This window comes from Thunnus thynnus, chromosome 2, assembly GCF_963924715.1.
Source record: "Thunnus thynnus chromosome 2, fThuThy2.1, whole genome shotgun sequence".
Lineage (NCBI taxonomy): Eukaryota > Metazoa > Chordata > Actinopteri > Scombriformes > Scombridae > Thunnus > Thunnus thynnus.
The window spans coordinates 22,033,561-22,050,551 of record NC_089518.1 but is presented as its reverse complement, the minus strand read 5'-3'; the positions used below and the strand labels follow the sequence as shown (position 1 = coordinate 22,050,551).

The following is a 16,991-nucleotide window of genomic DNA, read 5'->3' as shown; positions in this document are numbered from 1 at the left end:
ACAGAGAGTCCTGTTTGAACTGAAATTATTTCATGTTGCTGAGGTAAAATAACTAAGTAGAAATCTGTCTGTAAATTGCTTTTGCTAATTTGAGGCTTTTGTCTATACATAGAAGAAGTATATATTGCTTTAGAGGTGCAGTGTGTAGAATTTAGTGGCATCTAGTGGAACAGACTCGGCAGAAATTGAATATAATATTCATAAGTATGTTTTAATTAGTGTATCACCTGAAAATAATTTTCCTTAGAATGAGTCCTTTATATCTACATAGGGAGTGGGTCCTCTTCCATAGAATCCGCCATGTAGCACCGCCATGTTTCTACAGTAGCCCAGAACAGACAAACCCGACACTGGCTCTGTGGAGGGCCTTGTGCATTTTTCATGGCCAGTGTAGGTTCTCCTGCACTCTTGGAAGTAGAGATGGAGGGATATTCAATTGGCTGCAATCTGCAATCTGGTCCTTTAAGTCTATTTTTCTGCAAAATATTCTGCAGCAGTTGAGGAGTTTGTCACACCTCTTGAGTCTACATTTAGTAATCACATTTGAGGTATACTTTTTCGCCACCAGTCTCATATCTAATTGAAGAGTTCCTTCCTTTATTCAGCCACATACATACCAACATATTTCAAGGAAGGAAGCAGAAAACTACACTGAGGCCCGTGTTTTGGCAATTTTACAAATCCACTGACAGAGGAACGAGACAAAAATCTCTTACAGTATTGTCACACTTTTAGTTAGTTTGTAGTATGTGCAGAGATGAAAAACTTAACACCTTTTATACTTAGGAACTCTTCCCCCTTGTCAAGGCTGCCAGACATTTCTCCGCTCTCTGTGTAGGAGCGGCTGAGATTGTCACTAAAATGAAAATACCTGGCCCACCTTAAAGGTCAGTCCTGGTCAGGTTCCAATGGGCACCAGGTGTAGCTCATTTATGCTTCATCATAGGCTAACTTTGAGGCTAAAGCCCTTCACTTTAATCAGCAGATGGCAAGCAAGACACAGGAACTTGGCTTGGGTCTTAAGGAGTTTTAGCATTTATTCACCGACAAATAGGCTTAACTGTACACACACTGCAATGCTACGTTCACGGCTATACTGCTAACATTAGGGCACAACCAGCCCTGTGACAGTGACTTTAACTTTTAACCAGCAATGGGACGAGGTGCTGCTGATAACAGGAATGTAAGCACACAAAAGCTGCCTCGTATAACTGAACGCCTGCTTCTAGCATCCAGGTGACATTATCTGTGACAGCAGCTGTGTTGAGTTCATGTTTACAGGCAGGTGATCCGCAGACAGCATGCACAGCGATCAGTTCGCTATGTTATCTGGTGAGGGGGTGCACTTAATCAGTTTATCAAACAACTAAAACAGGCAGCGCTCATCTTCAGGTTGTGGTAGGCGACTAGCGGGGCGTGCTATAGTTGTTTGATATATTGATGAAGTGCACCCCCTCACCAGAGCACATCAAAAGTTGTAGGATGACGTGTTTGAGATCATCTGCTTTATTCAACATCCTATGATGTGAGTATTGCACATCGCGATGTCGATGCTGAGACGACATATCCTGCAGCCATAAATAAAGATATGCACGTGTGGTTTGTGTAATTTCCCTCACACCCCTCTGACCAGAACGTTTCAGGCTAGATTTGGTAAAGGATTATCAGTAAGTGGTCACAGATCCGAGAGGGCGCAGGGGGTTGATGCGGTAGTGGGGGTTGACCGCACAAGTTGATACTTCCCCTGTGACTTCTAGGCAGAAGAAAGACCAAACTTTAGTTGAGAGTATAAACTACAATGAAGGTCAGAGTCAGTGTGAGATGGTTTCTCTTTCAAAACGACTTGCATTTTTTAGCAATGACTGCCATAGGGGAAGCTGTGCAGTTATAAAGTAAAAATAAAGTAATAACAGTAACTCTGTTTGGTGTTGTGTTGAAGTGACACATTTTACAGATCACATCTGAGCCCAATATTACATGTTTTTGAAGTTAAAGTCCATGTTTGGGTGCATGTGATTGACAAACATCTGCATTGTCAGTGTGTGTCATAAGACCAATAATGTATTTCTTACTAACCAGATTACGAGAAAATCCCCTTTAAATATTTCAACATAATTCTTGTGTATTACTGAAGTCATGCTTGACTTCCCTTTTAGCGTAAATGAAGAGCATGTATGTAATTCATACTGTGCCAGTATGCAGGCTGACAACAATAGTGGAATATCAAAACAATTAGTTTTCATGTTTGCAAAATGTAGCCTATTAGAGCCCTCATAGAGAGACTTAAAGGACAGGTTCACAATTTTTTAAGTCCTAAAACAAAAGTCAGGTGTGACCTGACATTGAAACAGGTTTTTCTTGTCATAATCATTCCTCCTGTTCATACTGACCAATAGAAGATCCCTTCATAATGCACTTACAATGTAAGTGATGAGGGACAAAATCCACAAACCTCCTTCTGTGCAAAAGTGTATGTAAGTTTATTGGAAGCTTCAGCTGTTCAAATGAGTTAAATCAAGTAGATATCTTTCAACTTAAGTGCCAAATTCATAGAAAACATTGTCAAGATACAGAGGGAATATTTTACCAAGACTGTAACTGTGGAAGATATCCACTTTGACTAATTTGACTAACTAAAACTGCTGCAGCCTCATATAAGTTTAAGATACACATTTAAATACATAAAACAAGGATTTTGTCCCCCATCGCTTATATTGTAAGTGCATTATGAAGGGATCTTCTAATGTATGAACAGGAGGAATGATTATGGCAGGAAAAACTTGTTTCAGTGTTCATTTGGGTGCCTGGCTGTTGTTTTACAACAGATTTTAAAATGTTAACCTATCCTTTTAAGTTTTTAAAACCTGCTAATACAGTTGTTTTAATTATTGGCAGCAGATTACTCTATTCATTATAGTGCTCAAATGTGCTTTAGAGATATGTGATTCAAGTTTGTTTAGGGTCATTACATGCATTTAAGTATTTTCTTTACTGAATGTACTTCAATGAATTAGGTAGTTGACATGCAGACAGCCGTTAGTCAATATTATTTTGGGGGAACTAGGTGAACTAGAGGAGCAGGTGTTTGTGGTTTTTAGTCTCATGCTCTTATAATTATGAACCCTGTTTCGGGGAAACCAAACCATTTTATCTAAACCTTGATATCTAACTGTTTTCAAATGGGTCATCAAATGCTAAACATCAGCAGCTGCTAAAACTTAAAGGATAGGTTCACATTTTTTCATGTCTGTCTCAAAACAACAGTGTGCTCATATGAACCCAGAAAGAGGTTTTCCTTGCTGTACATGATGAAGGGATCTTCTAATGGTCAGTAGGAACAGGAGGAATGATTATGACAAGAGAAACCTGTTTCAATGTTCATTTGGGCACCTGACTGTTGTTTTAAGACAGACTTGAACAATTCTGAACCTGTCCTTTAAAGATCCCTTCCAGACATGTATAAAGAAATATAAAAATACTTTGCTTGGAACAATAATGTGTGTCTATAATGATTTTTCCACAAAAAAAGTATAATTACCATGTTAAATTCCTTCAAATGGTATCTACTCCTCATGAAGAGTCATGTAAATATATTTAATTTTAGAAGTTTAACTGCTGGACACAAGTTGTCTCCTACATCACTGTAAAGTCAATTCTCAGTGTTTGTGCAATGGAGGTTTCAAGTTTCAGCATCACACTTGTGTAAGTTGCATATTGGACCACAATTAGCTTCCAAACAGTTGCGATGTCACAAATCATGCTCATGGGCCCACATCTTAAAATTGGTTTCTCTAACCCACAAGCCACATAAAAGAAGACAACATCCAATTTTCAGATAAACATTCTCACCGCATGTATTTTTTTTACTGCAAATGTAAGAAACAAGGAGATATTTTGTTTTGATTATATTTATAGTTACAAGGTAATAATTTGTACATAAAGTCATAAGTACGAAAAAAAGTGATTAATGTCCTGGACTTCAATAACAACAACACAGCAGATGTTTTTAAGGTGTAGCTTGGTGTAAATATTAAGTACATAAATCATTTCACTTATTCAATAATATGTTTTTGCAAAAGCAATATTTAGAAAGGTGCAGTCAATATAAAGAGAAGTAAAAATAACATCTTTTGACAAAATATTTCACAACTTTACAATTACATATGTTTTGCAAAAGCAATTACCAGGATTATTTTAAAAAGTGCAGTTAATATACACTGGATAACCACTGTATATGAGAAGTAAATATAACAACGCTGTAGCACTTACATGAGACCTTTAAGAGAAATGTGTCTCTTTTGATCAGATTTATAGCTACCGAGCTGCACTCTCATGCTTGACTGTGACTTCTTGATCAAAGCTGGCTGAGCGACTGGGGGCCTGTTTCTCGGGTTTTCCTCTCTGTACTTTCAGCAACAGCTGATTGGGGCAGATGAAGAGCTTTCCTGCAGAAGTTCTTGAAGACAGAGCTGGAGAAGTAGTAGACCACAGGATCCAACACGGTGTTGAGATAGGTCATGCTGATGGTGATGTAAAATGCGGAGGTCAGGTACTCCATTGCTGGACAGATTTCAGATTCAGGGAGGGTCATGGCTACCTTTTGGGTCTTGATCCAAATCAGCAGCTCTACGATGTTGCTTGGGAGGAAGCAAATAATAAAGAGCACCAACACCACTGTGATGGCGCACAGAGCCTTCTTGATCTTTGGATTCTGTGCCAGCTGTCTCCCTCTCAGATGGACAATAATGCGCACTGTGCAGAAGACCATCACAAGCAGAGGCATATAGAAGGAAAACAGAAACGCAAATTTATGCCAGGTGAGACTGTAGTCAGGTGCAGCCTTAATCATGAAGCTCTCACACTTATCCGTGTTGTTGTGTTCCAAAGTGAAGACATGAGCAGTCATAGAAACGGTGAGCAACCACAGTGCAAATGCTCCGCATACAGCTTTGGAGACACTCAAGTAGTTGATGGGATGATGAGGATGCACCACACGCATGTACCTGTCCAGAGCGATAGCCATCAAGAAGAAGGCACTTCCACTGCGGTTCATTGCCAACATGAAGAGGCAGAAGTTGCAGAAAGGGTCTCCAAACATCCACTTGATCCCAGAGATGTAGTAGCTGGCACGGAAAGGCAAAGCCAAACTGAGCAGAAAGTCAGCCATCGCCAGGTTGAAGAATAACACCGTGCTGCTCTTCCAGGGCTTCATGTGGAAGCAGAAGATCCAGAGAGCCAAACCATTGCCGAGGACTCCAAGAACAAACTCTGTTATCAACAGAGGAGGGAGCATGCTGCCCAGCAGAGTTCCATTGAAGTCGCATGGCATCTTGAGACACGTGATACCTCTCTGGCTGCAGACAAAGAAATTAACCCCGCTTGAGGACTGCCTGCATTCTTTAAAGGGGAACATCTAATACAAAAAAAGTGTTTGTGGTTTCAGCATTCTCAGGAAACATGTGGGTTCTGCTTTTCATCAAATTAGAGTTAACTCTTGGTTAAAGACACAAGAACGTCTAGCAAGCTGCAAAGGGGTTCAATAATGATGTCAGAGGGGCCAGCAGGTATCAGCTCACTGGAAACCTATAAAAATTGTATAATTTAAGGATTGTTTAATTGAGTTCTATATCGTATTGCAACAAATCCATTTGAATCAAGTCTTTCATAGGCAAGGAATGAGACTTTGAAAATGGGCAATTAGTTACTTGATTCTTGATTATGAAGTTGTATTTCTCTGTAATTAGCAATTTATGGTGGCTTTCAATAAAAAAAAAAAGACATTTACACAATTTGTTACAAAGTTGGACGGATCTGCTGAAATTATACAGAAATTGGTGACAATATAAAAGGTTAAAAAAATGTACTTCAGTTTACTGGCCTGCAGAAGTTAGACAGAAACTATTTGGAGGTTAAGCTGTCATGATCAGCGGAAATTAGGCAAAAGTTGGAAATGACTTGCTTATTATCATCTACTTCACATGAAATTATTACGAAACCAGCAGACTTGTAAAATAAAGTATTACTGAAAAAAATGCCAAAATTCTCTGATTCCAGCCTCTTAAATGAATATAATATAATACAAATGAATATTTTCTTTCTTTCTTTTTTTTTTTAGTCTTCTGTGACAGTAAACTGAACATCTTTGGATTGTTGATTGTTGGTCGAGAGTAAGTTCATTATGAAGGGATCTTCTAAGGGTCAGTATGAACAGGAGGAATGATTATGGCTCGAAAAAACTATTTCAATGTTCATTTGGGCACCTGACTGTTTTAAGATGGACTTGAAACACTCTGAACCTGTCCTTTAAAGATCCCTTCCAGACATGTATAAAGAAATATAAAAATACTTTGCTTGGAACAATAATGTGTGTCTATTATGATTTTTCCACAAAAAAAGTATAATTACCATGTTAAATTCCTTCAAATGGTATCTACTCCTCATGAAGAGTCATGTAAATATATTTAATTTTAGAAGTTTAACTGCTGGACACAAGTTGTCTCCTACATCACTGTAAAGTCAATTCTCAGTGTTTGTGCACTGGAGGTTTCAAGTTTCAGCATCACACTTGTGTAAGTTGCATATTGGACCACAATTAGCTTCCAAACAGTTGCGATGTCACAAATCATGTTCATGGGCCCTCTCCTTAAAATCTGATTTTCAATAAGCACAGAGAAACTTTCCACTTTCAACAGATAAATGTGAAAACAGCCTTCTAGTGTCAAACTCTGCACATACATCATTCTGCACAGTGAAGCTCAAACATCCAACTGTGGGAAAAGTAAAAAGAAAAACATTTTTTAGAGGAGGGTCACTTTAAATTATATATATTTTTTGATATTACATATAACACAAGTAAGTGTTGTCCTGTTTTCCATGTCACATGATTCTACAACTCAACTCTTTTTCACTCATTCATTAAGTTTGAATTAAAGGCTTCGCTGTCTGTGATCCAACAGGTGGACGTCCACTAACTAAGAAAAATGGTTTCTCTAACCCACAAGCCACATAAAAGAAGACAACATCCAATTTTCAGATAAACATTCTCACCATTCGCATGTATTGTTTTTTACTGCAAATGTAAGAAACAAGGAGATATTTTGTTTTGATTATATTTATAGTTACAAGGTAATACATTGTACATAAAGTCATAAGTACGAAAAAAAGTGATTCATGTCCTGGACTTCAATAACAACAACACAGCAGATGTTTTTAAGGTGTAGCTTGGTGTAAATATTAAGTACATAAATCATTTCACTTATGCAATAATATGTTTTTGCAAAAGCAATATTTAGAAAGGTGCAGTCAATATAAAGAGAAGTAAAAATAACATCTTTTAACAAAATATTTCACAACTTTATAATTACATATGTTTTGCAAAAGCAATTACCAGGATTATTTTAAAAAGTGCAGTTAATATACACTGGATAACTACTGTATATGAGAAGTAAATATAACAACGCTGTAGCACTTACATGAGACCTTTAAGAGAAATGTGTCTCTTTTGATCAGATTTTTAGCTACCGAGCTGCACTCTCATGCTTGACTGTGACTTTTTGATCAAAGCTGGCTGAGCGACTGGGAGCCTGTTTCTCGGGTTTTCCTCTCTGTACTTTCAGCAACAGCTGATTGGGGCAGATGAAGAGCTTTCCTGCAGAAGTTCTTGAAGACAGAGCTGGAGAAGTAGTAGACCACAGGATCCAACACGGTGTTGAGATAGGTCATGCTGATGGTGATGTAAAATACAGAGGTCAGGTACTCCATTGCTGGACAGATGTCAGATTTAAGGAGGGTCTTGGCTTCCTTTTCAGTCTTGATCCAAATCAGCAGCTGTACGATGTTGCTTGGGAGGAAGCAAATAATAAAGAGCACCAACACCACTGTGATGGCGCACAGAGCCTTCTTGATCTTTGGATTCTGTGCCAGCTGTCTCCCTCTCAGATGGACAATAATGCGCACTGTGCAGAAGACCATCACAAGCAGAGGCATATAGAAGGAAAATAGAAACGCAAATTTATGCCAGGTGAGACTGTAGTCAGATGCAGCCTTAATCATGAAGCTCTCACACTTATCCGTGTTGTTGTGTTCCAAAGTGAAGACATGAGCAGTCATAGAAACGGTGAGCAACCACAGTGCAACTGCTCCGCATACAGCTTTGGAGACACTCAAGTAGTTGATGGGATGATGAGGATGCACCACACGCATGTACCTGTCCAGAGCGATAGCCATCAAGAAGAAGGCACTTCCACTGCGGTTCATTGCCAACATGAAGAGGCAGAAGTTGCAGAAAGGGTCTCCAAACATCCACTTGATCCCAGAGATGTAGTAGCTGGCACGGAAAGGCAAAGCCAAACTGAGCAGAAAGTCAGCCATCGCCAGGTTGAAGAATAACACCGTGCTGCTCTTCCAGGGCTTCATGTGGAAGCAGAAGATCCAGAGAGCCAAACCATTGCCAAGGACTCCAAGAACAAACTCTGTTATCAACAGAGGAGGGAGCATGCTGCCCAGCAGAGTTCCATTGAAGTCGCATGGCATCTTGAGATCCGTGATACCTCTCTGGCTGCAGATGAAGAAATTAACCCCCCTTGAGGACTGCCTACATTCTTTAAAGGGGAACATTTAATACAAAAAAGTGTTTGTGGTTTCAGCATTTTCAGGAAACGTGGGTTCTGCTTTTCTAATTAGAGTTAACTCTTGGTTAAAGACACAAGAACGTCTAGCAAGCTGCAAAGGGGTTCAATAATGATGTCAGAGGGGCCAGCAGGTATCAGCTCACTGGAAACCTATAAAAATTGTATAATTTAAGGATTGTTTAATTGAGTTCTATATCGTATTGCAACAAATCCATTTGAATCAAGTCTTTCATAGGCAAGGAATGAGACTTTGAAAATGGGCAATTAGTTACTTGATTCTTGATTATGAAGTTGTATTTCTCTGTAATTAGCAATTTATGGTGGCTTTCAATAAAAAAAAAAGACATTTACACAATTTGTTACAAAGTTGGACGGATCTGCTGAAATTATACAGAAATTGGTGACAATATAAAAGGTTAAAAAAAATGTACTTCAGTTTACTGGCCTGCAGAAGTTAGACAGAAACTATTTGGAGGTTAAGCTGTCATGATCAGCGGAAATTAGGCAGAAGTTGGAAATGACTTGCTTATTATCATCTCCTTCACATGAAATTATTATGAAAGGAACAGACTCGTAAAATAAAGTATTACTGAAAAAAATGCCAAAAATTCTCTGATTCCAGCCTCTTAAATTAATATAATGGACACAAGTTGTCTCCTACATCACTGTAAAGTCAATTCTCAGTGTTTGTGCACTGGAGGTTTCAAGTTTCAGCATCACACTTGTGTAAGTTGCATATTGGACCACAATTAGCTTCCAAACAGTTGCGATGTCACAAATCATGCTCATGGGCCCACTCCTTAAAATCTGATTTTCAATAAGCACAGAGAAACTTTCCACTTTCAGCAGATAAATGTGAAAACAGCCTTCTAGTGTCAAACTCCGCACATACATCATTCTGCACAGTGAAGCTCAAACATCCAACTGTGGGAAAAGTAAAAAGAAAAACATTTTTTAGAGGAGGGTCACTTTAAATTATATATATTTTTTGATATTACATATAACACAAGTAAGTGTTGTCCTGTTTTCCATGTCACATGATTCTACAACTCAACTCTTTTTCACTCATTCATTAAGTTTGAATTAAAGGCTTCGCTGTCTGTGATCCAACAGGTGGACGTCCACTAACTAAGAAAAATGGTTTCTCTAACCCACAAGCCACATAAAAGAAGACAACATCCAATTTTCAGATAAACATTCTCACCATTCGCATGTATTGTTTTTTACTGCAAATGTAAGAAACAAGGAGATATTTTGTTTTGATTATATTTATAGTTACAAGGTAATAAATTGTACATAAAGTCATAAGTATGAAAAAAAGTGATTCATGTCCTGGACTTCAATAACAACAACACAGCAGATGTTTTTAAGGTGTAGCTTGGTGTAAATATTAAGTACATAAATCTTTTCACTTATTCAATAATATGTTTTTGCAAAAGCAATATTTAGAAAGGTGCAGTCAATATAAAGAGAAGTAAAAATAACATCTTTTAACAAAATATTTCACAACTTTACAATTACATATGTTTTGCAAAAGCAATTACCAGGATTATTTTAAAAAGTGCAGTTAATATACACTGGATAACTACTGTATATGAGAAGTAAATATAACAACGCTGTAGCACTTACATGAGACCTTTAAGAGAAATGTGTCTCTTTTGATCAGATTTATAGCTACCGAGCTGTACTCTCATGCTTGACTGTGACTTTTTGATCAAAGCTGGCTGAGCGTCTGGGAGCCTGTTTCTCGGGTTTTCCTCTCTGTACTTTCAGCAACAGCTGATTTGGGCAGATGAAGAGCTTTCCTGCAGAAGTTCTTGAAAACAGAGCTGGAGAAGTAGTAGACCACAGGATCCAACACGGTGTTGAGATAGGTCATGCTGATGGTGATGTAAAATGCGGAGGTCAGGTACTCCATTGCTGGACAGATTTCAGATTCAGGGAGGGTCTTGGCTACCTGTTGGGTCTTGATCCAAATCAGCAGCTGTATGATGTTGCTTGGGAGGAAGCAAATAATAAAGAGCACCAACACCACTGTGACGAAGCACAGAGCCTTCTTGATCTTTGGATTCTGTACCAGCTGTCTCCCTCTCAGATGGACAATAATGCGCACTGTGCAGAAGACCATCACAAGCAGAGGCATATAGAAGGAAAACAGAAACGCAAATTTATGCCAGGTGAGACTGTAGTCAGATGCAGCCTTAATCATGAAGCTCTCACACTTATCCGTGTTGTTGTGTTCCAAAGTAAAGACATGAGCAGTCATAGAAACGGTGAGCAACCACAGTGCAACCGCTCCGCATACAGCTTTGGAGACACTCAAGTAGTTGATGGGATGATGAGGATGCACCACACGCATGTACCTGTCCAGAGCGATAGCCATCAAGAAGAAGGCACTTCCACTGCGGTTCATTGCCAACATGAAGAGGCAGAAGTTGCAGAAAGGGTCTCCAAACATCCACTTGATCCCAGAGATGTAGTAGCTGGCACGGAAAGGCAAAGCCAAACTGAGCAGAAAGTCAGCCATCGCCAGGTTGAAGAATAACACCGTGCTGCTCTTCCAGGGCTTCATGTGGAAGCAGAAGATCCAGAGAGCCAAACCATTGCCAAGGACTCCAAGAACAAACTCTGTTATCAACAGAGGAGGGAGCATGCTGCCCAGCAGAGTTCCATTGAAGTCGCATGGCATCTTGAGATCCGTGATACCTCTCTGGCTGCAGATGAAGAAATTAACCCCCCTTGAGGACTGCCTACATTCTTTAAAGGGGAACATTTAATACAAAAAAGTGTTTGTGGTTTCAGCATTTTCAGGAAACGTGGGTTCTGCTTTTCTAATTAGAGTTAACTCTTGGTTAAAGACACAAGAACGTCTAGCAAGCTGCAAAGGGGTTCAATAATGATGTCAGAGGGGCCAGCAGGTATCAGCTCACTGGAAACCTATAAAAATTGTATAATTTAAGGATTGTTTAATTGAGTTCTATATCGTATTGCAACAAATCCATTTGAATCAAGTCTTTCATAGGCAAGGAATGAGACTTTGAAAATGGGCAATTAGTTACTTGATTCTTGATTATGAAGTTGTATTTCTCTGTAATTAGCAATTTATGGTGGCTTTCAATAAAAAAAAAAGACATTTACACAATTTGTTACAAAGTTGGACGGATCTGCTGAAATTATACAGAAATTGGTGACAATATAAAAGGTTAAAAAAAATGTACTTCAGTTTACTGGCCTGCAGAAGTTAGACAGAAACTATTTGGAGGTTAAGCTGTCATGATCAGCGGAAATTAGGCAGAAGTTGGAAATGACTTGCTTATTATCATCTCCTTCACATGAAATTATTATGAAAGGAACAGACTCGTAAAATAAAGTATTACTGAAAAAAATGCCAAAAATTCTCTGATTCCAGCCTCTTAAATTAATATAATGGACACAAGTTGTCTCCTACATCACTGTAAAGTCAATTCTCAGTGTTTGTGCACTGGAGGTTTCAAGTTTCAGCATCACACTTGTGTAAGTTGCATATTGGACCACAATTAGCTTCCAAACAGTTGCGATGTCACAAATCATGCTCATGGGCCCTCTCCTTAAAATCTGATTTTCAATAAGCACAGAGAAACTTTCCACTTTCAGCAGATAAATGTGAAAACAGCCTTCTAGTGTCAAACTCCGCACATACATCATTCTGCACAGTGAAGCTCAAACATCCAACTGTGGGAAAAGTAAAAAGAAAAACATTTTTTAGAGGAGGGTCACTTTAAATTATATATATTTTTTGATATTACATATAACACAAGTAAGTGTTGTCCTGTTTTCCATGTCACATGATTCTACAACTCAACTCTTTTTCACTCATTCATTAAGTTTGAATTAAAGGCTTCGCTGTCTGTGATCCAACAGGTGGACGTCCACTAACTAAGAAAAATGGTTTCTCTAACCCACAAGCCACATAAAAGAAGACAACATCCAATTTTCAGATAAACATTCTCACCATTCGCATGTATTGTTTTTTACTGCAAATGTAAGAAACAAGGAGATATTTTGTTTTGATTATATTTATAGTTACAAGGTAATAAATTGTACATAAAGTCATAAGTATGAAAAAAAGTGATTCATGTCCTGGACTTCAATAACAACAACACAGCAGATGTTTTTAAGGTGTAGCTTGGTGTAAATATTAAGTACATAAATCTTTTCACTTATTCAATAATATGTTTTTGCAAAAGCAATATTTAGAAAGGTGCAGTCAATATAAAGAGAAGTAAAAATAACATCTTTTAACAAAATATTTCACAACTTTACAATTACATATGTTTTGCAAAAGCAATTACCAGGATTATTTTAAAAAGTGCAGTTAATATACACTGGATAACTACTGTATATGAGAAGTAAATATAACAACGCTGTAGCACTTACATGAGACCTTTAAGAGAAATGTGTCTCTTTTGATCAGATTTATAGCTACCGAGCTGTACTCTCATGCTTGACTGTGACTTTTTGATCAAAGCTGGCTGAGCGTCTGGGAGCCTGTTTCTCGGGTTTTCCTCTCTGTACTTTCAGCAACAGCTGATTTGGGCAGATGAAGAGCTTTCCTGCAGAAGTTCTTGAAAACAGAGCTGGAGAAGTAGTAGACCACAGGATCCAACACGGTGTTGAGATAGGTCATGCTGATGGTGATGTAAAATGCGGAGGTCAGGTACTCCATTGCTGGACAGATTTCAGATTCAGGGAGGGTCTTGGCTACCTGTTGGGTCTTGATCCAAATCAGCAGCTGTATGATGTTGCTTGGGAGGAAGCAAATAATAAAGAGCACCAACACCACTGTGACGAAGCACAGAGCCTTCTTGATCTTTGGATTCTGTACCAGCTGTCTCCCTCTCAGATGGACAATAATGCGCACTGTGCAGAAGACCATCACAAGCAGAGGCATATAGAAGGAAAACAGAAACGCAAATTTATGCCAGGTGAGACTGTAGTCAGATGCAGCCTTAATCATGAAGCTCTCACACTTATCCGTGTTGTTGTGTTCCAAAGTAAAGACATGAGCAGTCATAGAAACGGTGAGCAACCACAGTGCAACCGCTCCGCATACAGCTTTGGAGACACTCAAGTAGTTGATGGGATGATGAGGATGCACCACACGCATGTACCTGTCCAGAGCGATAGCCATCAAGAAGAAGGCACTTCCACTGCGGTTCATTGCCAACATAAAGAGGCAGAAGTTGCAGAAAGGGTCTCCAAACATCCATATGATCCCAGAGATGTAGTAGCTGGCACGGAAAGGCAAAGCCAAACTGAGCAGAAAGTCAGCCATCGCCAGGTTGAAGAGTAACACCGTGCTGCTCTTCCAGGGCTTCAGGTGGAAGCAGAAGATCCAGAGAGCCAAACCATTGCCGAGGACTCCAAGAACAAACTCTGTTATCAACAGAGGAGGGAGCACGCTGCTCAGCAGAGTTCCATTGAAGTCGCATGGCATCTTGAGATCCGTGATACCTCTCTGGCTGCAGACGAAGAAATTAACCCCCCTTGAGGACTGCCTACATTCTTTGAAGGGGAACATCTAATACAAAAAAAAGTGTTTGTGGTTTCAGCATTTACAGGAAACATGTGGGTTCTGCTTTTCAAATTAGAGTTAGCTCTGTTGGCCAAAGACGCTAGAACATCTAGCAAGCTGCAAGGGGTTCAATAATAATGTCAGAGGGGCCAGCAGGTATCAGCTCACTGGAAACCTATAAAAATTGTATAATTTAAGGATTGTTTAATTGAGTTCTATATTGTGTTGCATAATTCTGGAACCCCCCCCCCCCAAAAAAAACAATCCATTTGAATGAAGTCTTTAATTATCAATGGTGGGGGCCCCTACCATGGAATTATTATGTCTTTTGCAAGAAGACAGCGTCCTTATTTTAGTGAAATTTATCAGAAATAACACCCCAGTTACTGCATGTTTAATCTACTTTATTTCTTGTTTCAGTTATAATCATCGTTAACTCTGCAGCCAAGTAAGTCTTATCCTGGGCTGCAGGTTTTAAATTATGAACTGGAAAGTTTGTAGATTATCTGTTAACAGATGTCAATGTCAACATTTTGCTGTTATAGAATTAAGAAAAATATATTGCTGTATTTTGTTGGGACATGTGAGAAACTGCAGCTGCCGCAGTCACATTGGTGTTACTACTTTTAGTGTGAGAGCAAAATTCTGTGGCTGACACCACATAGTTTGACCTTCATGTCTACTTCTGCAATTGTTTCACTATTGCTCACGTTCACCAGTGAAGCCTTGTGGTAGCAGCATCATAATGTGATGATGCATCTCAGCTACAGAGACTGAGGGAACAATGAACAGAGGCACCTGAAGATGAAAAATCTGCAGTGTGCATGGCTTTAGACTGAGGTAAAGGTCTTACCACAAAAAAAACTTTGACCCAATGCAAGACAGAGTTGGAATGTGTTTAGGACAAGTGTTTGAGTATCCGCGACTGACTCAGCCAGACTCATACTGCCATCAAGAATCTGTGGAGAGATCTGAGGGTGGCAGTTCACTGATTTGCTCCATCTAGCCTGAAAGAGGTGATCTCTAGAGCTGCAACAATTAGTTGATTGACAGAAAATTAATCACCGACTATTTTAGTCGGTAACACTTCATTTTACAAGTCTGCAAATTTCATGGTAATTTTATGGAAAGTAGGTGATAATTAGCAAATCATTTCCAACTAGCTTCTGCTGATCAACAGCTTAACCTCCAAATAGTTTCTGTCTAATTTCTGCAGGCCAGTAAACCGAAGTACCTTTTATATTGTCACCAATTTCTGTATAATTTCAGCACATCTGTCCACCTTTGTAACAAATTTCGTAAATGTCATTTTTTTTATTGTAAGCCACCATAAATTGTTAACTGCACTCCACATTTGTTGGGTCACTTGTAGGTTGCTGCTTAGGGGTAACTTGGAAAACACTTTGTATAGTGGTTGACTACACTGTGACTACATTACTTGTGGTTGTTGCAGATCACTTTGGTTTGGTCATTTTGGATGTTTGTGTATTTAATTGTAGTTGTACCCTTTTTGCGTGGCCTCCCAGTTCATTGGTTTACTTTGTGTTGCTGGTTCCCAACATCATCACAGTAACTTGTGTGTTGTTTTAGACCACATGGGGTCCATTTTGTGTTGTGGTAGTGGCATCACTTTTATTGGGTCTGTGTGTTGCTGCTGATGTATGGCAGCAACTTTGTAGTTTGTCTACTTGTTGTGTCCCTTTTGGTTTGTGGCTGTGGTACTCCACTTTTGTATTGGTCACCTGTGTTATTGTGTGTATGTGTGTGTGTGTGTGTGTGTGTGTGTGTGTGTGTGCGTACTTTTAAATGTTTTTGTACTTGTGTGATTGTGGGATAAGCTATTTATTCATTTTTTTAAGGGTGGGGGTGTTACAGCTGTATGTGTTGCCTGTGTTTTTTTGTTTGTTTGTTTGTTTTTTTCCTTCCTCTGCTCTGTTGCTCCGCCCAGGTCATCTACAATCAGTCCACAATGAGGTGCACCTGGCCCAGGGAAGAAGGGTTAAATGCTCCAGCTTCCTGAATTTAGCGGTCTGCTCAGCAGAAGTGAGACAGGAACTAGTTGGAAGTTAAGCTGGCATGATCAGCAGAAATTAGGCAGAAATTTGAAATGACTCGTTAGTTGCAGCCCTAGTGATCTGCAAGGTAGAGCTGAGTCGGAAGAGTCACCACTGGTAGTTTTACAAATGATTGAATAAAGCACAGGAACACTCAATCAATAAAATGTTTTGTTCTTTTTTTACTTTTTAGCACAAATGTTGTGTTTGTTGCTTAGGTTTCATGGGTATTATATAAGATTAAAGTCTATAATGCAGCCAAACACAAAAAAGTGAAGGAGTCTGAACAGTGTCTGACATCCTTTGCAGAGAGAGGTTTGATGTCGTAATTGCTGATAGATGCCCACAGCAGTGAAAATGTAGCCTGGAAAAGCAGGTTCACACAAAGAAAATGCACATTCTGCTCAAACTTTCAGACAGCAGCAACACATGTGCTGCATATGAAGTAAAGTGGTAAAGTGATAAATTAAAACAATTTATAGCAACATTTTTGTAAGCATTCTCACTTTACTTTTAGTGTCTAAAACGTTTGCACAGGACTGTATATAAATATCAGTGGAGGCTGGTCCATAGAGGCAGAGGAGGTTGATCCTCCTCTATTTTTTGAGAGGCAAAAGGGAGATCAAAATATAAAAAATAATATTTGGTTGAAATAAACCATTACCAAATCTCAGTATTTATAAAGTATTTTTTCTCTCTTTGAAAAAAAATCAATTGCTGAAATTCTGTTTAAAATGTTTCAACAGCGACACC

General features: G+C 38.9%; 4 protein-coding genes across 4 annotated transcripts; all 4 read right to left on the bottom strand.

The window, feature by feature from the left end:
- Positions 1-3,564: 3,564 nt before the first annotated feature.
- Positions 3,565-5,537, bottom strand: LOC137197483 (hydroxycarboxylic acid receptor 3-like). The gene has a single exon (XM_067610944.1). It carries the CDS (start codon positions 5,411-5,413, stop codon positions 4,355-4,357), a length of 1,059 nt encoding a protein of 352 aa, XP_067467045.1. The 5' UTR covers positions 5,414-5,537; the 3' UTR covers positions 3,565-4,354.
- Positions 5,538-6,938: 1,401 nt separating this feature from the next.
- Positions 6,939-9,164, bottom strand: LOC137197491 (hydroxycarboxylic acid receptor 3-like). The gene has a single exon (XM_067610954.1). The coding sequence runs from the start codon at positions 8,614-8,616 to the stop codon at positions 7,558-7,560; it is 1,059 nt and encodes a 352-aa protein (XP_067467055.1). The 5' UTR covers positions 8,617-9,164; the 3' UTR covers positions 6,939-7,557.
- A 537-nt stretch (positions 9,165-9,701) lies between these two features.
- Positions 9,702-11,832, bottom strand: LOC137172227 (hydroxycarboxylic acid receptor 3-like). Its single transcript, XM_067576531.1, has one exon. The coding sequence runs from the start codon at positions 11,401-11,403 to the stop codon at positions 10,345-10,347; it is 1,059 nt and encodes a 352-aa protein (XP_067432632.1). The 5' UTR covers positions 11,404-11,832; the 3' UTR covers positions 9,702-10,344.
- Positions 11,833-12,489: 657 nt separating this feature from the next.
- LOC137172218 (hydroxycarboxylic acid receptor 3-like) lies at positions 12,490-14,599 on the bottom strand. The gene has a single exon (XM_067576521.1). The coding sequence runs from the start codon at positions 14,188-14,190 to the stop codon at positions 13,132-13,134; it is 1,059 nt and encodes a 352-aa protein (XP_067432622.1). The 5' UTR covers positions 14,191-14,599; the 3' UTR covers positions 12,490-13,131.
- Between the last annotated feature and the right edge of the window lie 2,392 nt (positions 14,600-16,991).

Bases quoted from the DNA above. Each gene is read 5' to 3' on its own strand.
- LOC137172218 (XM_067576521.1), bottom strand. From the start codon at position 14,190: ATGTTCCCCTTCAAAGAATGTAGGCAGTCCTCAAGGGGGGTTAATTTC.
- LOC137172227 (XM_067576531.1), bottom strand. From the start codon at position 11,403: ATGTTCCCCTTTAAAGAATGTAGGCAGTCCTCAAGGGGGGTTAATTTC.
- LOC137197483 (XM_067610944.1), bottom strand. From the start codon at position 5,413: ATGTTCCCCTTTAAAGAATGCAGGCAGTCCTCAAGCGGGGTTAATTTC.
- LOC137197491 (XM_067610954.1), bottom strand. From the start codon at position 8,616: ATGTTCCCCTTTAAAGAATGTAGGCAGTCCTCAAGGGGGGTTAATTTC.